Source organism: Prionailurus bengalensis, chromosome B3, assembly GCF_016509475.1.
Source record: "Prionailurus bengalensis isolate Pbe53 chromosome B3, Fcat_Pben_1.1_paternal_pri, whole genome shotgun sequence".
NCBI lineage: Eukaryota > Metazoa > Chordata > Mammalia > Carnivora > Felidae > Prionailurus > Prionailurus bengalensis.
The window spans coordinates 1,235,759-1,261,258 of NC_057355.1; the positions used below are offsets into that span (position 1 = coordinate 1,235,759).

The following is a 25,500-nucleotide window of genomic DNA, read 5'->3' on the forward strand; positions in this document are numbered from 1 at the left end:
TGCCGGTGGCCCTGTGTTCCTTGCAGGGAGGGAAGAAAAGCTCATAAACTCGCGCAAACCGAGGGCTCGCGGACTTGGTTTAGTGTGGACAATCCGTGTTCTTTCCAGGGCCCTTTAGTCTCGAATGGTTCCTACCAAAGGCACACGATGAGCGGCAGAGAAACACCCTCCGAAGCATTACAGAGAGAACCGTACAGACAACCGCTGTTGTCAGCACATCACGCACGCACACACGTGTGTGCACACGCACGTGTGGCCAGTGCTCTCCAAGCGTCGTTCGTGCTGGTGAAAGCCCTGCATCTAACTGTGGGGGAGCAGCGCTGCACACGAGCATTTGTCTGAACCTTCAGCCAAGACTGGAAAGCCTGATTCATCCCGGTAGCGAGCACGGCACATCCATAGCGATGAGCTCAGGTGAAACGCGAAACGGGGTAGCTACTCAGCCGGAGTGACCTGTCCGTCCCCGGATGCCTGTGGCAGGCGCTGTCACGGCACTCCCCGCCTGCATCGGTCACTTGTGCCCCTCCCCTTGGCCTTCCTCTAGACAGTCACCGAATCGTCCCTGTCTCATCCCTGTTTGACGATTCAGTAGCTGAATTAGGCCGTTCCAACCTAGTGTGCCCACAACGCTTTATCCTGGTTCGTGCATAAGCAGGCGATTTTGTCCAGGTTAACAAACCTCACAACGATGCTTCTTAAAAGCGTATTTTAGATTCAAATGTGCTTCATAGGTCGGAGATTAGCTTTTCTTTTCGGGATCCTGGCGTCACTACAGAATTTCGCTGCCATCTGTGGTTTTAACAACCCATCCATCCACTTGAGACCTTCCGGAACGTTCATCAAAATATGGGACACGAGTCTAAAGTTTAAAGTCTGGGACTTCGGTTTAATTTCTAGACACTCCAAAGCCGGTTTTTGTTTCACTTGTTTGTTTGAATCATTGTCAATTCTCTTAGAATTTCATCCCGTGAACGGTATCCTGCAAAACGCAGGCTGTGTCTGAACGTCTGCCTCTGTGTTGGTGCTTTGGACGTCTCCCTGTTGCTTGAGCTCGTTCTCTACGGCGTTCTACTCTAGCCTCAAGCCGACGACGTGCTCGAAGATGTATCAAAATCCATGTATCGGAACTGTTAGGCATTTCTAACACGTCAATAAAAGATACTCTGCAATCCTTTCGATAGCATTCTCCGTTTTTCTGTAGTGAAATCTCAGCGATAAATATTACCTCTTCCTGACGACGGGGTTGACGTGACTGCCCCATAACGTCTACCTTAGCAGACACCCAATATTTTACACACTCATCATTTTGAAAATTAATTTTTGCTTACACAAAAGTGTAAGTGAAGTGTGGGAGTTTCGCTCTCAGTTAGAAAGGGGCAATGGATGAGAGGGGCATTTCCCCTGGGAGAGCTGGGCTTCCTTCCTCTGGCCTCACTGCTCGGGCCTCCCCCAGGGCTGTCTGACACACGCCACCTGTGGGGACTTAGCAGTCGCTGGGCTGGCCTGTCGGCGAGTGTTACACAAGGTCCCGCTCCGGGGCGGAGCATAAGAATCCAATGGACTAGCCCTTGTCTCTTAGAGTCCAGGGTTCTGTGATTCAAATTTCATCCACACTCCCTGACTCTCTGGACAGCTCCAACCTTACCTCTGGGGCCTCCCCTAGACGGTTGAAAGAAATTGTGCCAACAAAAATACAAAAACGGACTGGCTTCAGGATGTCCCTTCCCCACTTCTATCTTCAGGAGAAGCAGGCCCACGAGTTTCCGAATCCTTTGAGGAGAGATTACGAGGGGCCCTGCGGGGGGAGGAGAAGTGATGGGGGATAAGGCCACAGGGGCCCACCTGGAGCGGGGGAGGCGCAGTCCCAGGATTGATAAAAGGCTTGGAAGTTTGGGGTCCCTTGAGCGGACCTCGCCCCCTTCCAGAACAAAATGGTAGAGGGGAGTGGTCCATGGTGCGTCCTGCGAGGCCGGGCGGGGGCCGGGTGGGGGTCAGGCTGGGCAGGGGGCATCTGAGCCACTGGCCCTGCAGGAGCCCTGCAGCTCAGACAGCACATGTATCCACGTGGCCAGTGAGCCTGTGGATGACAGAGCCCGGGGACCAGAACTCCGTGCAACATTGAAGACCTACAGGAGACGGGCGCGGGGAGCTCCCCCGGGACGACATGGGCACTCTTACCATCTTTGTTAAGTGGGGGGGGAGGGGAGCAGATCACTCTTAACTAGATTTAGAAGAGTAAAGGAGTGAGACGTTTCTCACACCCAAGGGTGTTCTAGAGCCCACGGCATGCACTGTGCAAAGGACAGAAGCGTCACCCATGGCATTTGCCCCCGGGGAGGTCGTCAGGGGTAAGCAACAGACCACAAGGAATGAAAGGGGGTAATGCTTTACAGCTATGATGATACCAGAGCAGGTCAACGCAGGGAAAAGTGTCGGACGCTTCTCACCGGGCATCCTCAGCTGAAGGTGGTTCTGTGATCCAATTTCCGTGGACTGATCGTGGACAGGGGGTTTTGACATCACAGAGTAAAAAACGTAATGCGGTTCACAGAACAGGGTGAGCGTGATGTGTCAGGACTGGGGAGGAGGAGGATGGGAGGGGGGAGAGGTGATGGGGGGACAGAAGGTGGCACACAGGCCCTGCAGGTGTGGACCAGCCCAAAGAAACAGCCCGCGGAACACGACACCCCCCCTCCCCCGCCCCGGACCTCCGTTCTGGATCCTCTGCCTCATCCGGGATGACGGACCCAGAATCATAGACATCCCTGATCCAGAGCAAAAAGAATTTCTCATACGGTGAGAGGTAAGGGTCTACGTTAATTTTGTAACGATCCCATTAGAATTTAAGAAGTATTAATCCTTTCCCTGCCACGGTGGGCACTGTTGCTTGCCTAGCTGGTCTGATTCCTCCTTTCTCCTTTCCGTTCGGGCCTGCTTTTGTTCACGTGGTCACCCCATATCCTGGCCTCTCTTTTGACTAAAGCCACACTGCTCCCTCCCCAGCTCCCTCCAAGGGAAGTCCTGATTGGTCTGAGTTAATCAGGACAAGTCCATTCTCCTCATCAGTGATTGGCTGAAGGATCCAGCCTAAGCCAATCACCACACGGCCTTCCCTTCTCAGTGCCTTAGATCCAGAGGAGACATGGCCTGACTGGACCACGTGGGCTGAACGAAGGACATACATCCCCTGGTTGACAGATTTTCTCTACCTCCTACTAGATATGACCAAATAAACATGTTGTTCCGAAGCTTATTTGTTTGTTTGTTTGGTTTGACAGCCCTCTTTTGACAATGAGAGAATAGAGTCAGAGGATAAACCAACGTGCAGAGGAGGGCAGAGCTGGTAGGGAGACAGACTGGAGCCTTGATCATGCTCCGCCTGCAGGCTGCATTACCTCTGAACTTCCTGTTACATGAATTAAGATATTCTTATATCATTTAATCTAGTTAGAGTTGTGTTTTCATTCACTGGGGACAACATTTGAATTGTTTGTTTACCCAGTTTCTGCTCGATGATTTTTTCTTTAAAGTTTGTTTATTTATGTTGAAAGAGAGAGAGAGGGAGAGAGAGAATCCCACGCAGGCTCTGTGCTGTCAGATGCGTGGCTCAAACCCACGAACCGAGAGATCATGACCTGAGCCAAAACCAAGAATTGGACGCTTAACCAACTGAGCCCCCCAGGCGCCCCTAGCTTAGCTATTAACAAGCTGAGTTTGGGGACCCTGGCAGCTTGTTTAGTGGCCACAGATTCCTGCCACCCAACATACTTCTCCTCTGAACGTGACTTAGGCCTCCTCCCTCCAGAGATGGAGTCCATTTTTTCACCTCGAACCTGGTCTGGCCTTGGACTTGCTTCGGCAAACAGAAAGTGACAAAAGTGATATTGGAGTGTAGTTCTTTGTGGGGGGGCCTTGCTGTTTCTGTCCTGGCCCTCGTGGGATGCTGCCCTGAGCCTGCCATATGAAGAAATCATGTAGACCACAAGAGGGAGACGATGCATGCAAAACTGAGCTGCTCTAGCCAGCAGCCTACGTCAGCCGGCCGCCTCTTCAGTGGGACCATCTTGGACCTCCAGCCCCGAGGACCCTTGGCCGAAGGCGGCTGCGTGAATAAGCCCAAGCAAAAGCGGCTGAAGCACCACCCAGCCAACCACGAAATCACGAGAAATTGTGCGTCTTTGTTGGTTTAAGTCACTCACTCACACGGCCAAGGCCGACCGAAACCAATGCTGTTTAATTAAACCTCCTGAGCTTCTGTTTCTTCTTTGTCAAAGGGGGAATAATAACACTTTTTTTTGGTTTGTTTTTGCATGGCCGCTCGTGCAGATTAATTAATGCAAAATACATGAAGTGTGTGAGCAGCTAACACTGCAGGCCGGCACCTTGTAGGTGCTGAATGGTAGCTGTAAAGATTGCTGTTATGCAAACTTTTTAAAGTTAACACTTTCTTCATCCTTAGATTTTATTCTTCAAGGTTATATCCTGTTTCCTTTGACTTCACTTTGTTTGAGCAGCCTTCCTGGCAGCTTGCTAGACTGGTCCCCTCCTAACTACCTCGCTGTGACGTATTCCCCTGTTTTATTCATGTCCCTCCCAAGGTAGTAACACAGATGTGCTCTGATCAGTGCCTGAGACAGTGTGACAGTTACTGCCTTCCACCCCGTAGGTGCTGTGACAGTTCTGTTCCTTCATTAACCCCCAGGGGGCGAGTCAGGCCTCCTTGCTCAGTTGGTGCATTTCCACTCTTACCCTCAGCTAAGTGTTGTTGAGGCTCAGGCTTCGAATGCCCTGGCCTGAGCTATGGCCGTGTCAGGCTTCCCGCCTCTGAGCTTATGCAGGTGTTTTCTTGGAACTTAAACACAGGACTTAACATTTAACCTGGCAAAATTTCTTGTGAATCTTAGCACCGCAGCTGGCCAAGGTCATCTTAGTCTTACATCTGTCATTTGCTTCTTCCCTCGGTGCATCTAGATGAAATGATTATTTCTTACATGTTTTTTCCATATACATATGTATCGATATATATGCATATATTGATATCGATATATATATACATATATATGTGTATATATATGTATATGTATGTATACACACACACACACACACACACACACACATATCAGTTACTAAAAATTAAAGTGCCACAGGACAGAACCAGGGAAAGAGCCTCAAGGCACACCACAACATACCTTCTCTGAGCCTGGTACAGAGTCATCAAATATGACATTACACGTTCTGATTGCTTTGACAGAGCTTCGCACGTTAATTCACGGCCAGATGTGCCCTGCGGCGGTACACTTCCCTGTCGTCCACGTGGGGGTCTCTATACGGCGGTACAATTCTTTGCGGAAATCCGGGTACACATGTGATAACGCTGTCCCGAAAAATTCTTTACTGAGTAGCCAGACCACAGTCGGTGTCTTTTCTGTTTTACCTGCTCTTAGAATATCAAAACCCTGTAGTAGCGATTATACAAGATATCTTCTTAGGCCAATGGTAATGGATAAGGCAGTAAGTCAATTTCCCCGCTTTCGTGGTTTTGAGAAGGCAAAGGAAAGAAAGAAAGAGCGTTTTATCCCAGGAGAACCTTTGCCTTGTCCTGATAGCCCAGACATCTGAGCGGCTGAGCGCAGCCTCAGTGGCCCCAGGGTGCGGGGCTCCCGCGGAGCGCGCCCGCCTGCCCCGCCCCCAGCCCTCCCGCCAAGCCGGGCGCCGCCGGGGGAGGGGGCGTGGCCTGCCCGGCGGAGCCAGCGCGCACGCGCGGCAGGGAAGGGGCGGGGCGCCTTCCCCGGAAGCGCCGCCTGGGCGCCACGTCCGCGCCCAGCGCCCGGCAGCCGCCGCCCCGGCCGGGACCGGACTGGAGCGCCATGGGCCCCGCGGGCGCGCGTCCCGGCTCCCCGCCGTCGCCACCGCTGCTGCTGCTGCTGCTGCTGCTCCTGCTCCGGGCCGAGCGGCCGCGGGGCGCCGAGCTCACCTTCGAGCTGCCCGACAGCGCCAAGCAGTGCTTCCACGAGGACGTGGAGCGGGGCGCCAAGTTCTCCCTGGACTACCAGGTGAGGCCGCGCCCCCACGGGCGGCACTGCGGGCGGGCCGGGAGGCAGCGCTCCCGGCCCGCCTCGTCCCGCGTGTACTCCAGCACGGCAGTGGGGGCGGGAGGTGGGTTCGTGGTCGTACTCCCCGCTTCTCCAGGGTTTACAGGCGGAGGCGGGGTGAGCGCAGGGGTGGGGACAATGCGCAGTGTTTACCAGCAAGCAGTCCTGTTGTGGCCATATGCTGCCGCTCCTGCACTCCCGCCTCCTCCCACAGACCGCCCGGCGCACGGGTGGGGACTGGTCTCGGGTGAGGGATCTGCCCCGGAGGTTTAGTGGGCAGATCTGGGGTTGGGGTGCCAGTGGGAATCCTCCCCAGACGGCCACCTGCCCGTGGACACCTGCTCCCAGGCATTCCCGGGATGAGGTGGCGTGAGCAAGCAGGAGTGAGGCAGGCCCTTCATGGGTCCTCTCTGGCCAGAGCCACTGCAGGAGGCTTGTGCCTGGGGACAACATGGTGTGGGATGGCCTCTGGGTCGCTGGTATGGCCACTTTGACATCTCTGTGGACAACATGCAAATTGTGTCTGGGTTAACAGTCCCCCTCCCCCTCCCCCGTACAATCACTAAAAACCGGTCATTATGAGGCTGGAGGGGCCTGGGAGGTGGTCTGGTCACTGCTAGGGCAGAAATGCCCTGTCAGAGATGGTCACCTTGATTTCGGCACCTCCAGCAGCAGGGGGCCGACCACTTATAAAGGAAATCCTCCCATCTGCCCAAAGAAGAACTTTGGAAGTAGATGTAGGCTGCTGACTGTGTCCCTCGATGGACGTTGGTTATAGCCGATGACCACCTGTGTGATTTTGCCCAATGCCCATCTTGTCACTCTTATGTTTATAAAGAGTTTGAACTGTGTCATTCCCAAGGACCCTCCCACCTCTGATGGCCACCGGGTCTATGAGCACTCTAATCTGTATTTGCTTTTTGCATTTGATCAGTAATAATATTAACATTCACTAGACCCGTCTGGCAATTTACTTGATCTCAGAGCCTCAGTTTCCTCTTCTGTAAAAGGGGAAGGATTAAGCTCATTGTGCCCTTGCAGCACAAAACCTTGGGAAGTCGGGCAGACGGGCATTCAAATCTTAGCCCTGTCCCTTTCTAGCAGTGTGGCCATGGCGGATTTACTTAACCTCTCCCAACCTCAGCGTCGTCCCCAGGACGACCGAGAGCATCCCGGCACCTGTTCTAGGAAGTTCACGGTGGCCGGTCGGCATTGCACGTGCGCTGGTTGCCCCACTGGTAAAGCAGACGGTGGGTGTCTCTCTGGTTGTCAGGTCATTACCGGAGGCCACTATGACGTGGACTGCTACGTGGAGGACCCCCTGGGAAAGACCATCTACAGGGAAACCAAGAAGCAGTACGACAGCTTCACGCACCGGGCCGAGGTCAAGGGCGTTTATCAGTTTTGCTTCAGCAATGAGTTCTCCACCTTCTCTCACAAGACCGTCTACTTTGACTTCCAAGTGGGCGACGAGCCCCCCATCCTCCCAGACATGGGGAACAGGGTCACGGCCCTCACCCAGGTGAGTGGACGTCGTTGGCCGCGGGCCAGGCTCCGCCTTCAGCCCATTCCTCCTCCCCTCGGGTCCTGGCCGGCACTCAGTCGCCCCGCCCCCAGCTCCCGGCCTGCGTGGCTCCGTGTTGGCCTCACCTCCTCCTGCGCTCAGTCCTAAAGGACACGGTCCCCCTTGTGCTCTCCCTCTGCGTTGTTTCGCCGGATCCTCTGGAATTTCCGTGTTCCCACCGGCCTTTCAAACGGCGTTGCTTGGGAGGCGTCCACGCCTCCCCCCCCCCCCCCCCCGCCACCCCTGCATGTACAGTGTGTGTGCGTCATCAAGACCGAACGCCTGCTTCGTACGGTGTGTTGTCAGGGCCACGTGAGCTGCGACAGCCACGTGTCGGTGGCTTAACCCTGTGGCAGATCTTTTCTCACTCAAGCGGTAACCTAGGTTGGTGGAGAGCTTTCCTGCAGGGACTGACGTAGGAATCCAGGGTGCTGTCTGGTGGGCTCCCTGCTCCATTCCTCTGGGCTCTGAGCGGACTTCCCTCCGGAAGTCCCGCCCCGCCTGCTTCTTCAGACCCCCGGCCCGGGAGTCACTCGCCGCACTTCTGCTCAGCCCGTCGTTGCCAGGTGTCCCGCGGCCCCCTGGATGCCGGGAGGGCTGGCAGAGACGGTCTGCTTGGGCAGCGGACTCGCAGCCAGGGCCCCACACACTCTGGAAGAGAATCGGGGATAGATGGTCATGCGTGGGCTCTCGGGGCCAGTGACAGACTGAGCCCAGGCTCCTTCGTCAGTCTCCCTCCTGCCCCTCACGCGCAGTGCAGGCTCTCGGCTTCCCGAGGCCCGCCCAGCAACCCGTGCCCTTTACCCTGGTATCCCCTGCCCCCAGTCGTGGCGTGTGGCACAGACTTGCCACATGACTGCGTGGCGGGGCCCAGGGGACCCCACAAGACAGGATTGACCGTCGGGGCTGCGCTGCTCCTGATCCAAAACCAGAGCGTCTAAGTCTCCAGCGGGGCCAGGTCGCCTTCTGGGCGGCCCTGTCGGTGGTCACGTGGTCACCCGCTCCCTTCCTCCCACGTGGCTCTGACCGTGGGTTCGTCTGCCCTCCCTGAGCAGATGGGGGTTACCGCCACCCAGTCCGGGGTGTGGCCTGGCCACGTACGGCTGTTGCAACGTAAGTTTATTAAAATGAAATTAAAAACTCGTTTCCTCGTTGGCTGCGTAGCCACATTTCCGGGACCCAGCAGTCACAGGTGGCCAGTGGCCACGCGTGGCAGGTTCCGCCAGACGGCCCTGAGTCTGAGCCTGGCCGCGTGACCTGTGGCGTGTCCTGGGTGGGAGGTCTCACAGCCCGTACTCTTGGGAGTTCTGTGGCTCACCGACGAAACAGCCTCCGTGCTGACGATGTGGTAACTCTGGAAGCGGAGCCGAAGGTCTCCCCCTCTAACCGGTGGAAGACAGATCGGGTAGAGAAAAGGCTTAATGGTGGTCACTGCGATCGAGAAATCCTTTCCTGGAGGCTTAGAATTAGATTTGGTTTTCTTGCAGGAAACTGATTACACACCCCCTTCTGCGTGGCCAGATCTCCTGTTTTCTGCTGCCCAGCCTCCAGAGGGGGTCCCTTCCCCTGGTACCTCTGACCACCCCGCCTGCCCCCACCCCCAGCCTTGAGCACCGTCTGTCTGTGTCTACGCCTGAGAGCCTGGCTCCTGTGTGGTGGGCATTTCCTGTGTGCTGGTACCAGCTGGCAGCAGGCTGAGATGTGTGGCCATGTCAGTTAGCCACGGGGCGCTGTGGTCAGAGCTGTGGTTTAAGGGACGGCTCTCGGGAGGGGCCGGCAGGTGCACGTCCCTCCCCAGACCTTGTTTTCTTGGCGTGGCTTGGATCCCCCATTGGCCCCGGCTCTTTTCTCACACCCTCTGCCTCCCCCCCCCCCCCCACCTCTTCCAGCACAGCGGTGGGCCAGAGGCCATGTTTTCTGGCCCCCGAATCCAAACTCTGATGGAAGAGTGGGATCCAGAGTGACCAAGGTCCAGGCCGGGGCTAAGGCCACGGGGACTTGTCTCCAGCTTGGGTCCCAGTCTGACCAGGCTCCCAGGAGAGGGCAGGGGCCGGGAGGGTGCCCCTGGGGCGGCCGAACTTCCTGAGAGTCCAGGCAGATCCCAGCAGAGGCTGAAGGTTTTCCAGCGGAGGTCAGAGGCCCCGGGCCACTCACTGGTGTTCCAGGGAGGATTAAAGGTTCTCCCACCTCTGCTCTGAGGCCAGCTCGTGCTTCCCTGGCTCCGAGCTCTTGAAGTCTGTAAGGACCCGAGTGCTCCTGTCCGTGGGGGCCCCGTGGACAGGCTGGGGGACCTTGCTGGTGGTTGCAGGCTGAAGACAGGAGCATCGCCAGGCGGGACAGACAGGGCGAGACGCTGGGGTGGCAGCAGAGGAAGGGGATGGTCCCGGGAGGGGGACGGATCGGGGTGTCTCCAGGGAGCAACTGTCACAAGACAGCAGTGACCGGAAACCCCGGGAGGCTCCCGGATTCCAGCCAGGGAACCAGCCAGGGCGAAGCCACACTCCAGCCCAGGGGGCCCAGGGCCCTGAGAAAACAGGGTTCTTGGAAGCAGAAGGGATTCCGCAGGGTAGGAAGCAGGCTGGACGGGTTTCCTAACGGAAAGCTCGTGGTCACGGGCCGTGCACTGGCACAGGCGAGGGTCCCAGTGATGGGGACGTAATGTGCCTTTCTGGGCAGGGGGTGCTTCGGGGGGGTGTGTGCATCATGTACTGTGTTGCCTCTGGGTCCCCGTGGCCTTGATGCTGGGAGAGCTACGTTCCCGCCCGTTGCTGCTTTACCCTCCGGGACCTGATCTGAGACCTTCCTGTGAAGCCACCGCCGCCCTCTTCTCAGAACCGCGGTGCCGTCTCTGGCCTGTGGGTGGGACGCGGCCTCCGACGTGGCGCCTCGCACGGCGGACCCGACGTGTCCTCTGCCTCGGGCCTCTGCCCCTGTGACTTCAGGGTCCTCCCTGTCTCTCTTCCTCTTCCCTCCCTCCTTTTCCAGTGATTCTGGGCCCTGGGAGGAGCCTGCACCTGCCGACCTGCACTGCTGAGCCCCCCAGCCAGGCCCAGGGCCCAGGGAGCGCCCGCTCCGAGTCTCTGAATGAGCATGGGACGGACCGAAGCGTAGAGGGTGGAATTCTAGCCCGGAAACCCACGTGGGCCCTTTGCTCGTTCTTAAAGGAAAAGTCTGTGTGTGCATGCATAGTGAGTGTGTGTGCGTGTGCAGGTCCCACAGGTGCGCATGCCTACGTGTGCGTCCCCGGCCCCCGCTGATCTCAAGGACAACCCGAACCTACTTGTGGCGGGGCCCTCGGTGCCCTCGTCTGTCCGCCACTCTGCCCTGTCTTGCCCGCAGAACCACAGTGACGAGTGCAGCTGGACTAGAGAGGCTTCCAGAAATGCCGTGTCGTGATTTGGCCTGGACACAGGCTCGCAGAGTAGCCTGACCCCATGCCGCGGCCTCTTTCCTAGCCCTTCCTAGCCCTTATCCTCTGTTCATTCTGTGATGGTGGACGCGCCTTTGTGAGCTCCAGAAGTGTCACCTGAAGAGCTGGGGCGGGGGTGGGGGGTGTCAGCGCCTACGAATGCCGCCGTGTGTCCGGCAGAGGTCTGTGCCCCTGGTGGTCCTGTTGTGGCTGGCATTTGGAGCCGGTTGACACATCAAGGAACTCCTTGGTGTCAGGAGCCCTTCCAGGATCAGGTGGCCGCTTCTCAGCGTCTGACGCCTGTAGGTACGAGCCGCCTACCAAGTGTGAGGCAGGTGACGACGCCGGGCGCCAGCCCGAGATGACAGGGTGTGCGGGTGTCCCCGAGAAAGTGGGTTTGTTACCCTGGATTCTGCCCTTTGAACTGCTGCCCTGTGGAGCTCCCCTAATTCCACCTGGGTGGCAGTGACCCTGTCGCTTCCTGTCTGGGTGGCACTTTGCAGCTCTTCCCATGGACCCGGGTGACAGCAGCCGCCCGCGTGTCCACAGGAAACCGTAGCCCTGGCGGCAGACCAGTCATCGGGTGGACACGATACGTGGCCTTGGAAACGCCGGGGCCGAAAGGAGGCCTCGTCCTCCCTCGCGTGGCCTGGTGTGGCCCCTGCCGTGGCCCGGAGTGAACAGCCCGTGAGGCAACTAAGGGCGACGTTGCTTTTTGGCCACAGTCTCCTATTTGCCTCCCGGAAACAGTTCCATTTGTGACACAAGGGTGGGTGTTGGGGCTCAGTCAGGCGGTGGCTCTGTGGCTCGGTCTCCCCTCCCTTCCTGCGCTCACGGTGTGGACAGTTCACCTCTGCGCTTTGGGGACCGAAGCAGGTGTCTCCGGGACGCGTTGCGAGCTTCTCTGGCCTTGTTGGGATAGAATCTTCTAGGTTTTGGATAAATGCGTGTCCTAGGTCACCTGTGAGTGAGCCTCATGACCACCGCGGGCTTGTGACTCCCTTCGTGGCGTAACCGAGTGTCCGAAGCGGACCACGTGCACCTCAGTGCCGCAGGCGGGCGGTCCGGGCCATGCGGGTCCCCAGGCTGGGTTGGGGTGAGGCCGGGGATCAGCTTCCGCGCTCGCCAGACTGTTGGCGGGTTCGGGTCCTTGTCGGCTGTTGTGCCCCGGCCCCCAGAGACCTCCTCCGGTCCCCGCACGTGCCTGTGTCCTCTAGGGTGGCAGCTGGAGCTCTGCTCCCTTTCAGCGGCTCCTGTGGTCAGGTCAGGTGCTGGGGTGGTGGCCGTGGCGTGAGGGTGGCCGTGCCGTGTGACCTAGTCACAGCTCATCGTGTCGCGGGAGTCGGGCAGGTGTGGGGGAGGGGGAAGGGATTCAAGGTTCTGCCTCAGTACGTGGAGCCGGGTGAAGGGGGTCCCACGTGAGCGTGTGTGTGTAAGCGTGCGCGTTCATGTGTGCGGTCGGGTGTGTGTGCATACACGAGAGGGGTGTCTTCCCGTGCCTGTGTGTGTACAGGAACAGGCCCCCACGACTGTGACTCGCGTCTCTGACCTCGGGCAGGTCACACGGCCTCTTGGAGCCTCAGTTTTCTCATCTGTGTGCGGGGCCAGCGGTCAGTCAGGCCTCCTACCAGCGGGGTGGCGGTCCCCGCCCGCCACTGTCCCGAATGTTAGGTGAGACCCCAGGGCCGCGTTCGAAGGCCTAGGCTCGGGACTCAGACACGCGGGCTCCGCTCCTGACTCCGCCACCTCCTAATCGGAGCCTCGGGTGCCGGCGGCTCAGGGGACGTGGCCCGGGTGTCAGCGTGGGCTGTGTGCGGATTGCACGCTCCTCTCGGGGTTGGAACGTGACTGCTCTTCTCCTCCCGCCCAGATGGAGTCGGCCTGTGTGACCATCCACGAGGCCCTGAAGACGGTGATTGACTCCCAGACGCATTACCGGCTCCGCGAGGCCCAGGACCGGGCGCGGGCGGAGGAGCTGAACAGCCGGGTCTCGTACTGGTCTGTCGGCGAGACCGTCGCCCTGTTCCTGGTCAGTTTCAGCCAGGTGCTGCTGCTGAAAAGCTTCTTCACGGAGAAGCGGCCCGCCCCCCGGGTGGCACACTCCTAGTCCCTGCGCCCCGCCCCCAGCCCGGAGCTGCCCTCCTAGGTCACGGGCTCCTGCTGGGCCGGAGGCAGAGCCGCCCGGGGAGGGGCGGTCGGAGGGGGGGGGGCACCGAGCTCCCAGGTGCCCGCTCCCGGTGTCCCGGCGGCCGGCGCCCACAGAGCCCGGTGACGGGGACGCATCTGACTGCGTTACGTGTGCGGTGCCGAGAAGAGCGAGTGGTCAGGCTGAGACTGGCCGCTGTGCAGGGCCACAGGAAGTGAGCCGCGTCTGGCCAGAGGAGGCCTCCTGGGGCGGCTCCGGGAGCTCCCTCTGCCCCATGGTGCCCGGGTCATCCGGCCCGTGTGTGTCCAGGCCTCTGTGCGGAAGAAGGGGCTCTTTAGTCTGCTTCCCTCTGTGGAGCTGTCTGTGCCTGGAGAAGCCGGGCCCCGGGGCGGGCGGCTTTGCAGAAATTTCCCGTCCCGGGTGAGTAGAGGTGCCCGCCGTGGAAGCGGGAGGAAACCGGTGGCCGGTGCCCTCGGTCAGCTGTATCTCCCCGGAGGCAGCACATGGTTTAATAAAAACGAAGCCTGAGCACCGTGGAGACCTGTGCCTGTATTTCTTTGCCCTGAAGCAGCTTACAGACGAATGGGGGCTGTGGGCGCCCGTGCAGAGGGCGTGATGGAGCAAGGCTGCCCTCGCGGGGTGTGCGGGGTCTGTGTGCAGGCGTGCGCAGACCGCAGGCAAATCTCCCAGGCGAGCGGAAGCAGTGACTAGGGACTTGGTTACTTTGTTGCCTCAGACTCCGGAGGTCACTGAGGAAGCAGCGTCATCATGTGGTCCGGACAGAGGGGCCGAGAACAGGGAGAAGACGGGGAGTGGCTATGCTACGTGCCATTTCAGCAGCCACGGCGTCTGCTTAAAACCCAAGTCAGACCGTGTCATTCTGGGTCACCACCTGCCCATGGCTCCACAGGTCACTCGGGTCACGGCAGAGTCCTCGCTGTGGGCCGGGAGATCCTGCATCATCGGCATACCGGCTGCCCTGCTCCCCTCTCTCACTCCACCCAGGTCTCCTTGCTGTTCCTATCACACACTGGGCCTTGCCTCTGCCCCAGGGCCTTTGCACATGCCGTTTCCAATTAGAACACCATCTCTCTGACACCTGCATGGCCTCCTTTTGGCTAGATGTCACATTAGCAGCAAGATCTACCCTAACGACTCCATTCGAGATGGCAGCCTCTCACCTGCCCCGGCCTCCTCGTCTCCCTGTCCCTGCTTTTCTTCGAAGCTAGTTTTGTCACCACTGACACATACGTGTACTTGTCTGCTTATTGTCCTTCTTACGCCACTACATGTAAACTCCATGTCGTGTCCTTGGTCCCTAGAATAGCGCCTGCCACGTACTAAGGTCTTAATACATTATTTGTTACTGAATGTATAGCATTGCCTGTTGGTAAGAAGTTAATGCATTACTGATCACCTGTCTCCGTAATAGCTCTCGAAGGAAGATCCGATGTTTGCCTTAAAGTACCTCTACCAAGAAATCCGAAGCCCGCGCCGTCTGGCAGGTGTGAACGCGTCGTGGGCGAGGTGCACTGGAACACGTCACGTGGAAACGAATATCCGTGAGGCTTACTTAGCTTAGCTGAAAGATAAATACTGCTTATCTGTGCCTATGTCCCTGATGGCATTTCCTCTCCCTTATTTAAAAAATTAATGCCCCGCTCAACTTAAAGCAGGACAGAGGTGGGGAGGAAGGAAATGACAGGTGTTGCAGATTCCGCGAAGTGAGGGTCAGAACAGAGCTCTGGATACACGGAAGCCCCGGGGCGGGCAGCCCGGGAAGAGGCCGCCGCCCTCCGACCGTGTAGGTGGGTCTGCAGGTGGAGGCGTGCGTGTGTGTCTTCCAGCCCCGCGTGAGACCACGTGAGTGAATGTGCCCCGCGCAGCGCTGGGCTCAGACCCGCCGATTCCCTCTTTCGTCACTCTCTCCAGCAAGACGAGTAAATAAACCAGACGTAATGGTACCTGAGAGGCTTCGAACGTCAAAATCTAAAGGTGAAAACGTACAGCCAGCCGTTCGCGGCGTTCCTTGCGGGGCGGACGTTCAGCAGCTTGCAGTGGCTTGTCACCGGATGTCCCTGCCCGGGTGCTGTGCTCATGTGACGGGTCCTTGATTCTGCCGGTCACGGACAAGCCTTGCAAAACTTGATGGGAAACGGTTGCCTGCCTGAGGCCAGCGAGGGCGGCAGAGCCCAGACAGGGCCATTCCGCTTTCTAGGAAGCTTCTGTGTGTCCGGGGGTTCGTGTGAGAGACCCAGGGGCTACAGGAGGAAGTGCCCCGCGTGTGAATTCCCAGAGGGCACCTGGCCTGCTGGAGAGGAGGCCGCTGCTGCCGCGACTCTCGGGGGCGCCCACAGACCACGCTGTTCACGCTCCCTCTTGGAGTGCGAGGCCACGTTTGTTTTAACAAGTCACGTCTCTTGCTAGTCGTGTCCCTCGCGGAGGGAAGGAGGCCCAGGTAGGTGAGGGGGCTGGGGGCAGGGGTCCCAGCTCTGCCGGACAGCCTTCAGAAGGGCGTCTGGCTTCTCCCGTGGCGTGCCCTCGCAGAGCATCTATGTGAGCTGCGTGTCCTTTTCATTCTTGACTTGTCATGTTTTAGGCAGTTGAAGTATTAACTGTAGTCTCTCTAATTGGCCACACAGGGCAGCTCATCTTAACAGGACTGGTTGTCAGGCGGGTGCGACCCTGGGGTGGGGGGACTGCGTGTGTGGAGCGATCCTCGGTTTGTGCGTTTTACAGCCAGCGCTCACGGACGCACTGGGTGTGTTGCACTCGGACCGGCAGCTGGAGGCTGCACAACAGGGGAGCGTGTGCGTGCGTGCGTGCGTGCGTGTGCACGGTGTGTGTCTTAGTTTGCGTGCGTGTAAGCACGTGTGTGGTACGCGTGTACGGGCCTGTGTGTAAGAGTAGGCTGACCCGTCCCGTGCCCTCTTCGGGGCGGTGACCTGGCGAGCGGCCATCCTCCAGACGCGGCCTGCAGGGACTACGGAAGCAGGCAGGGCGCGAGCATCCGAGGACGCGTTCTGTGCCCGCGACCTCGGGGAGGTGGGACAGCGTGTGGAGGAGCGGGAAGGGGCCGGGGCCGGGCCGGCACTGACGAGGGGACTTGGAGGACGGACCGAGGCCCCGTGCCCGCCTGTCCTGCCTGTCGGCCCGAGGCCACCAGGGCCCCCCGGAGGTCAGGAAGCCGGGACCAGCGGCCCGAACGGCGAGCCTGTGGGGCGAGGGCACGGCAGACCCGACTGGCGAGCGGCTGATGGAGACGGGTTCCAGCTGCCCCCGGGCGTCCCCTCTTCCCTGCCGTGTCCCCGCTAGTACCCGGGGCGGGGGGTTAAAGTGCCGTGTGAACAACCTGTCAGGTCCTGCTCTGCGCTGCGATTCTGCGTCCGGGGCGCCCTCCTCCCTCCTCGACTCTCCGGGAAGACGCCGACCAGGGCCTGGCCTTGGCTTCTGGTCGTGCACGTTCCCAGGCCCGGGGAGCCTGAGCGCGCAGGCCGGGCAAACGGGCCCTGAGGGTCGCACGAAGCCACGCGACACGCCGTGGTGGGGGGGGGTCACTAAGGACTCTACTCCTGAAATCGTTGTTGTGCTATATGCTAACTAATTTGGGTGTAAATTAAAAAAAAGTAAAAAATAAGATAAAAGGACATGTAACCGATTAAACAGAAACTCTCAGACAAAAGCGTGAGCTCCAAGTACATTTCCTTTAACAGACGGAGAGACGCGGACATTCAAAAAAGGACGAAAAAAACTTGCCAGGAAAATACGCAGCAGACGAGGAGGTAACAACCCCGGCATCTGGCAAAACCCCGTTCAGGCCAAGTGTCCCCCAACAGGAGAGTGACGCATAATCGTGACACAGTGACACGTGCACGCGTCCGCCTCCGTCCCCGGGTCCAGGCTCAGCTGCCGAGCCCCTTGTGGTTCCCCAAGCGATCAGAGCACCAGGAACCTCTTGTTCTGGTACTTGGTCTTGACCCTGGGTCCCGACACGGCGCTCCTGGACCCTTTGTTCTAACGCGGCTGGGGATTTAGGAAATAATCCTAATCACGGCCACCGTGGAAGGAATCACTCTCCGCTCTTCCCGTGAGCAAACCCAAGTGGGAGACGCTTGGTGTGTGTCCCTCATTTAGCTCTCCAAATGGCTTTCTGACGCGGGGACTCTCCACGTTCCTGTTTTACAGTGGGGGAACTGAGGCACGGATCATTTACTCAGGTTTTCCCAAAGCCGTCCGGCTAGCACTGTCCGGCCAGTAAGAGTAAACTGAGGGATGCTCTTTACTTCTCTCAAGAGGCTCTGAAAGATAAATGGCTTGGTAAAACCCATTCCTGGTGAAAGCTTTGGATGAAGGAGTAGTTGGTCAGGGGTGAGGAAGGGTCGCAGGGGAATGTGGCTCAGGCTGGAGCTGCTGATTCTGTCCTTTGTGAATGTGGTGCCACCGAGGGGGGGGACGTTTCTCCCAGACTGTATGTGTATGAGAAACGGAGACAGACACGACGGGACTTTCCGTAGGTTTGCCGTGAGAACTGGCTCTCACGCTTACGGACGCTGAGAAGTCCCTGCGTCTGCCAGATGCAAGCCGGCGAAACCAGGAGAGCCAGAGGTGGTATTTGGTCTGAGGCCCAGGGGTCTGTGGTGGAAACCCGGGCCCGAGTCAGAGCCCGGGAACAAAGAGCCTGACGTCTGCGGGCGGGGGAGGACGGGTGTCGGGCTCGAGCAGAGGCACAGTCACCCTTCAGCCCGGTGAGCAAGGTACCGGGCACCGGGCATGGAGTCGGGCGGGACCCCCGGTCCAGCCGCCCCTGGCCGTGTGCGGCCACTCAGGGAGACCCACTGCTGGGCTGGGGGTCTTCCGTCTGCGGTGAGAGTGAAGTCCCCGAAGGGAAGTGGCGTGAACGCACACTGTTCCCAGTCAGCGCTGCTCCAACTGCTGTGTTTAGCTCCTTGATGACTTTTCCCGGAAACACTCAGGGCGTTTCCTTTTCTGAGGCCTGCCGCGATATGAGGAATGACCACAAGAGGTCAGGATGGAAACGCCAGCGAGGCTCACCTTGGCTCTGAGGGCTGGGCTGGTTCTCAGCGCAAGGAAACGTGTCTCTGCAGAACCTCCGTTCAGAACCTCCCAGCGAAGGCACTTTTCAATTCTCCCACTTGAAACTGGGATGATGCACGTTTGCTGCGGCGAATGGTCACATCAGAGAGTAGCTTGGGTGCAGCTGGAGGTGTGGGAGGAAGTGGAGGAGGAGGAGGAGTTGATGGAGGAGGAGGACGTGGATGTGGAGGAGGGGGAGGCAGAGGAAGAGGAGAAGGCGGAGGAGGAGGAGGAAGAGGTGGAGGAGCAGAAGGTAGAGGAGGTGGAGGAGGAGGAGGAAGTAGAGGAGGAGGAGGAGGAGGAGGTGGAAGAGGAGAAGGCAGAGGAGGTGGAGGAGGAGGAGGAGGAGAAGGAGGTGGAGGAGGAGGTGGAGGTCGAGGAGGAGGTGGAGGAGGAGGAGGAGGAGGAGGTGGAGGAGGAGGAGGTGGATGTGGAGGAGGTGGAGGCAGAGGAAGAGGAGAAGGCGGAGGAGGAGGAGGAGGTGGAGGAGCAGAAGGTAGAGGAGGTGGAGGAGGAGGAGGAAGTAGAGGAGGAGGAGGAGGAGGAGGAGGTGGAAGAGGAGGAGATGGAGGAGGAGGTGGAGGAGGAGGAGGTGGAAGAGGAGAAGGCAGAGGAGGTGGAATAGGAGGACATGGAGGTGGAGGAGGAGGAGGAGGAGGAGGAGGTGGAGGCAGAATGACATCAGTAAGAAAGCAAATCCTGGGGCGCCTGGGTGACTCATTGTTATGTGTCCGATTTCAGCTCACGATCTGAGGTTCATGACTTCGAGCCCTGCATCGGGCTCTGTGCCGACAGCTCGGAGCCTGGAGCCTGTTTCAGATTCTGTGTCTTCTTCTCTCTCTGCCCCTTCCCCGCTCTGTCTCTGTCTCTGTCTCTGTCTCTGTCTCTCTCAAGTAAATAAGTAAATAAACATTGGGGCGCCTGGGGGGCTCAGTCGGTTGAGTGTCCGACTTCGGCTCAGGTCATGATCTCACAGTTTCTGGGTTCGAGCCCCGCATCGGGCTCTGTGCTGACGGCTCAGAGCCTGGATCCTGCTTCGGATTCTGTGTCTCCTGCTTTTTCTGCCCCTCCCCCCCCCCCCACTTTGTGTCTCTCTCAAGTATAAACACACATTAGAAAAGTTACTCATTCGTGCATCCACGGATTCACTGAGCCGCGTGATGACAGGGGTCCAGGCTCGAGGCAGGCCATGGCTCAGGGAAGCCAGGACTTGGGCTGGCCAGAGCGCGGGGGCGGGGACACAGGTGCACGAGGGGCAGTGAGGATGGAGAGGCAGGTGAGGGCCAGCAGAACAGTCTAGGCCACCGTAAGAGAGGGTTGGGCTTCACCCTCGGAGGGCTTTTAGGGACAGGCTTTGGGAGGGTCACTGGCTGCCCCTCGCCAGGCGGATGGAGGAGAGTGGTGCACCCCGTGTGGAGCGCCACCCGCCGTGCCCAGGGGGCTGGAGAAGAGGGTTGTGGACGCTCGTTGGCTCCTGCTCCCTCGCCACACGCCGACAGGGGACGTCATGCCTGCCCCAGCACGGGCTCATCTCCACGCGAGAGGCTTGTGTCCTTCTGTCTCAGGGATGAGCAACCAGAGGCAGGAGCTCGTGATCGATGCCAGTGGTTCTTGACGGGGAGAACCGTGACCCTGGGGGGACACTTGGGGGCTGCCCCCTTGGCAGTGTCTGGACGTACTTTTGGTTGTCACAAGTGGGGAGGAGGCATCCGGGGGCGGGGGCCAGGATGCCACTGAACATGCATCCAGCAGTGCAAAGGCAGCCTCCACAGCAAAGCCGTGGACCCCAAAATGCCAGGGGTGCCTGGGTTGAGAAGCCCTGGGTCTATCCAAGGATACAGGATAAAAGGGAAGAAACACTGGGGAAAACAGACTGAAAATGGAAAACACTTACCAACAATGTTGGCATGGGGCAGATAAAAATTGTGACCAAACGTGTCATTATCATATTAAAAACAAGGAAGTCATTGCCTCTACACAGATTTTGAAGCAGAGATACAAGCTGTGAAACCAGCGTAAAAGAACTAACCTCAAGTGTTTCTGACACGCAGACACAGGTAGGGGGGTAAACTCCCCTATTTGAAGGTAAAGCATTGGCCGGCTCACAGAGCCAAGATCTCGCACAGTCTGCGCGGCGTGTGCAAGCTGTGGCCCGTCAGAAACACCACCAGAGCCCCCGGTTACCGGCAGACTTGGGAACGGAAGGGTTGGCAAAGGGGTACCGTGAGGATAAAAACAAACGTGAAAAGGAAGTGATGCTCACAGCTTTGAGACAAGAAGCAGCTCCTCTCTGCTTCCTGCTTCCTGCCCAGCAGTTTCCAGAGAGGCAAACACTTGAAGCCTTGGCTTGGGAGGGGGTCCTTCTACTTATGATACAATGTCCAGAAGGAGAAAGAAGGGAGTCCCGCTGCACGGATGTTTAGATTGTCGCACGGTAAAACCCGTTTGCGTGCTTTAAGGAGAACCCAAGACAGACTGGGAGAGATTCAGGGGGCAACTCGTAACCATAAGGACAACAGTCCCAGTCAATTGAGTAATCGATTCGGTGACCACTTATTGAACATGTATGTGCTGTGCACTGCTACGCGCTGGGGAGGTAATAACATAGAAACAAACTTCCTGCCCTCGCGAAGTTTACGTTCTCCAGAACAGTCTCGACACAGACGACCCAGTAAATACGTGTGAGGTCAGGTCGCGATGGTGCGGTGAAGACAGGTGACGTGGGGTGTGCGGTAATGGAGTGAGACAGGAATTAGTGGGGCTGGGTTCAAGGATAGGCTCACTGATGAGATGGCATTTGCACAGGAACGTTCCAGCTGGAAGAGCAAGTGCAAAGGCCCTGAGGCAGAGTTTCAGGGCACGTTTGGGGAACATCGGAATAGAACGATAGGTGTGCCAGTGAGCAGGGGGGCTAGCGGGACAGCTCAGGAGACCGTCTGGGTCACGGTGAGACTACGTTCTTTATGCACAAGTGAGGCGGGAAGCCAGCACGGAGGTAGCATAGTCAAATTGTTCTTCTGCAGTTTTGAGTTTTAAGTGTTCTTATTTTGGAATGATTGTAAGTTCACGGGAAGTTGCAGAAGGAGCACAGAACAGCCAAATCCGGAGCCCCTGACGACACCCCGTGCCGGTGAGAACACGGAGGAGCAGAAAGTCTCGTTCGTCGCTGGAGGGGACGTGGTGCGGCCACCCCGGGACACAGCGTGGCGGTTCCCACAAAACCCCACACGTGACCCAGCGCCTTCGTGGCTCGGCATTAACCCCAAGGAATAGACAAATCGGGTCCACGCGAGAACCTGCGCACGACCGTCTGCAGCAGCTTTAGTCGTAATCGCCAAAACTCGGAGCAGCCAAGATGCCCTTCCGTGGGTGATGGATAAACTCTGGTCCATCCAGACAACGGAATATCATTCGGCATCAGCGGGAAATGAGCGGAAGAAGCCAGTCTGAAAGGCTCCCTGTTATGTGGTCCCAGCCACGTGACGTTCTGGGAAAGGCGAAACCGTGGAAACACACAAAGGTCAGTGGTGGCCGGGGTGGGAGTAAAAACACTCCATGGGGTCGTGACGGTGGGTTTATGCAGGTAGCATTTGTCTAGCCTCCTGGACCGTGTAATACCACCGGGAGCGAACCCCAGGGTAAACCGTGGATTTGGGGTGGTGACAGTGTGTACGTGTGGGCTCGTCCTCGGTAAAAGTGTAGTCAGTCCTGCTGGCGAGTGTTTTGATGATGCTGAGGCTGCGTGTATGTGGAGGCAGACGCATGTGGGGAATCTCTGTTTTCCTCTCAATTTTGTTGTGAACTTAAAATTTCTAAAAAAAAAATCTCGAAACAAGTAGTTTTAGGAGAGATCTGATATCCGCTCCTGTCAGTTTCTGTCAATGGTAACGTCTTAGGTGATGACCGGAAAGTTCCGGAACCATCAGTGCCACGTGTCCTATCCCACACGCAGCTCCACGGAGCCACCACCACGGAGATCTCCCCGCCGGAGCCCCTTGTACCACTGCCTCCCTCCACCGTCCCTAACCCCTGGCAACCACTTACCTGCCATTTTGAGGGTGGTCCGTAAAGGGAATCATGCAGTTTACCGAGATCGGCCTTTCTCACTCCGCGTAAGGCCCTAGAGACTCCCGAGGTTGCCGTGTGTCTTCATAGTCTGTTCTGTGTGATTGCCGTGTGGCAAGGGCCCCGTGGCACGTGTGTACCACGTGTACTGAGTCACACGCCGAGGGACACTGGGCTCTTTCCCGGGTCGGGCTTTTTCGAACAGAACTGCTGGGAACATTCCTGTTTGGGTTGGATTGTCTTCCAGATATGATCTGGCTGCCACGTGGCTGGATGCGGGGGTAGGAGCCACGGCAGGGGTCCGGGCAGAGGTGGCCGTGGCTTCGGCAGGTGGAGGGACGGGGTCGGGGTGGATCCAAGGCAGGAGAGGAAGAAGGGAGGAGTCGAGGACAGCTTCACGACGTTGTAGGACTGGGTGCAAAGTTTCCCATTTTCTCGTGGGCCCGCCCGTGGGAAGGAGAGTTTTCGGGTAGGGGCCGTGGGGGCAGACCCAGGGCGCGGTGTTGGCCGTGTTGAGTCTGGGGTCCCTACGAGCTACCCAGTGAGATGGGGTCCTGACGGCCGTGCCCGGGGCAGTCAGGCCGGAGAGGCCCCTGCGGGGTTCACACACGCGAGGATGGCCGTGTGCTGATGCGGCCATAGGGCGCGTGTGGATGGAAAAGCAGGTCTGGGGGTGCCTGGGTGGCGCAGTCGGTTAAGCGTCCAACTTCAGCCAGGTCACCATCTCGCAGTCCGTGAGTTCGAGCCCCGCGTCGGGCTCTGGGCTGACGGCTCAGAGCCTGGAGCCTGTTTCCGATTCTGTGTCTCCCTCTCTCTCTGCCCCTCCCCCGTTCATGCTCTGTCTTTCTCTGTCCCAAAAATAAATAAATGTTGAAAAGCAGGTCTGATCCTGCAGACCACCAACGTGCAGGGGCTGAGAGGGTCAGAGCAGAGAAGTGCCTTTTTTGTTCACACCAAATCCCTGACACGTTCCAGGATTAGTTCCCGATTCCGTATCTGCTTGTTGAAAAGACGGGAGAAAAATCTTTAATAAGTAGAGCTTCAAAATAGATTACTTGTCCTCTCTTCCCCCGGAAATATACTTCATAGACTGAAATGGGAAATTGATTTAAAAATACACATCCTGGACACAGTTATGTGGCTCAGACCACTGATCCCATTTTCTGACGATAGACCTTCTCAGGACCTGGTTTCACCCTGTTCCCAGACTCTCCAGACGGCACTCCGGGAGGTCGGAAGGTGGGTGTTCCCATGGTGCCCCGATCTCTGCCGAACATTCCAGCCTCGCTCACCAGCCGCGGGTCCAGCCATTTTTCAGGAGACAGACTCTGCCCGGCACCGGAATGTAGGACGTCCTGTGGTCAGTCCCAAATCAGTACCATCCCAGATGCACGGGAGCGGGGGAGTGCGTGAGACGTTCCCTAATGTGTCAGCACTCCTTTTGAGAGCTGATTTTTCTTCCTGCACTTAAGCCCAAGGAAAGAAAGGAAAAGCCATGGTTTTAGAAGAAACAAAGTGTGGAAAACCCAAGGTAATTAACTAAAAATCTATTAGAACTAATAATAGTAAGTGGACTATTTAAAAATATATACAAAACCGATACTTTCTTACAAAGCGAGGAGAGCTGTTTCGAAAACGTAATGGTAAAGATTCCCAATTACCGTAACGACAAAAATTTTACCTATTTTACTGCCGGAGGAAAAAGCTTTTTAAAATGTGCAGGAGCTTTATGAAGAAAATAATTTTATAAACAGCCAAAAAGAAGGTTTCAAAACGTGGTCCCATTTGGGGCTCAAAGTGCACACACACATTTTTGCAAAGATGAAAATCCAGAGAGAATATCCTCAAGACAGCACCGTGTTTCTCGATGGCAGATCACGTGTCATTTAGAGATCTTGTGTTGTGTTTTCCTCATCTACGTCTTCTATTTTTATTAATTAACTAATTAAATTTAATTTATTTTTTAAATATAACTTACTGTCACGTTAGCTAACATACAGTATATACAGTGTGCTCTTGGCTTCGGGAGTAGATTCCCATGATTCATCGCTTACATGCAACACCCAGTACTCATCCCGACAGGTGCCCTCCTCAGTGCCCATCTCCCATTTTCCCATTTACCCTGCCCTTCCCATCAACCCTCAGTTTGTTCTCTGTATTTAAGAGTCTCTTATGGTTTGCCTCCCTCTCTGTTTGAAACTATTTTTTCCCCTTCCCTTCCCCCCATGGTCTTCTGTTAAGTTTCTCAGGATCCACATATGAGTGAAAACATATGATGTCTGTCTTTCTCTGCCTGACATATCTCACTTAGCATAATACCCTCCAGTTCCATCCACATGGCTACAAATGGCAGGATTTCATTCTTTCTCGTTGCCGAATAGTATTCCGTTGCATACATAAATCACCTCTTCTTTATCTATTCATCCATTGATGGACATGTAGGCTCTTTCTGTACTTTGGCTACTGTTGAAAGGGCTGCAAACGTTGGGGGGCATGTGCCCCTTCGAGTCAGCACTCCTGTATCCCTTGGATAAATAGTAGTGCAATTGCTGGGTTGTAGGGTAGTTCTATTTTTAATTTTTTGAGGAACCTCCACACTGTTCCAGAGCGACTGCACCAGTTTGCATTCCCACCAACAGTGGAAGAGGGTTCCGTTTCTCTGCACCCTAGCCAACATCTGTTGTTTCCTGAGTTGTTAATTTTGGCCACTCTGACTGGTGTGAGGTGGTATCTCAGTGTGGTTTTGATTTGTATTTCCCTGATGATGAGTGATGTTGAGCATTTTTTCATGTGTTGGTTGGCCATCTGGATGTCTTCTTTGGAGAAGTGTCTGTTCATGTCTTTTGCCCATTTCTTTGCCGGATTACTTGTTTTTCGGGTGTTGAGTTTTGCTTTTATAAAGTGAACACATTATTGCGTAACAGGATAAAATCTAGAAGAGGAAGAAGTCAAATCACTACCTTAAGCAAAGCCCGATGAGGCCACTGCCTCACTTTCATCCACCCCCAGATCCGCACATTGTCACCTGGTTCTTCCCGTGGTGCAGCTGCCAACCTCTCTGGGAGAAGGAGTGACCCGGCTTTCTCACAGATCCTCGCCTGGAGGATTAGGAATCTCATTTGGAAGCTTG

At 57.0% G+C, this 25,500-nt stretch overlaps 1 protein-coding gene across 3 annotated transcripts in view; it reads left to right on the plus strand.

Moving 5' to 3' along the window:
* Window positions 1-5,777: 5,777 nt before the first annotated feature.
* TMED3 (transmembrane p24 trafficking protein 3) overlaps window positions 5,778-25,500 on the plus strand; it is a 94,718-nt gene continuing 74,995 nt past the window's right edge. The window contains exons 1-3 of one of the 3 annotated variants that reach the window (XM_043553860.1): window positions 5,778-6,053; window positions 7,366-7,614; window positions 23,578-24,089. In XM_043553860.1, the coding sequence (XP_043409795.1) occupies window positions 5,868-6,053; window positions 7,366-7,614; window positions 23,578-23,841 (699 nt within the window). In that variant the 5' untranslated portion in view covers window positions 5,778-5,867 and the 3' untranslated portion in view covers window positions 23,842-24,089. Of the gene's footprint in view, window positions 6,054-7,365; window positions 7,615-12,935; window positions 13,748-23,577; window positions 24,090-25,500 lie in introns of those variants that run through there. The other 2 variants (XM_043553861.1, XM_043553862.1) reach the window with 2 other exon arrangements.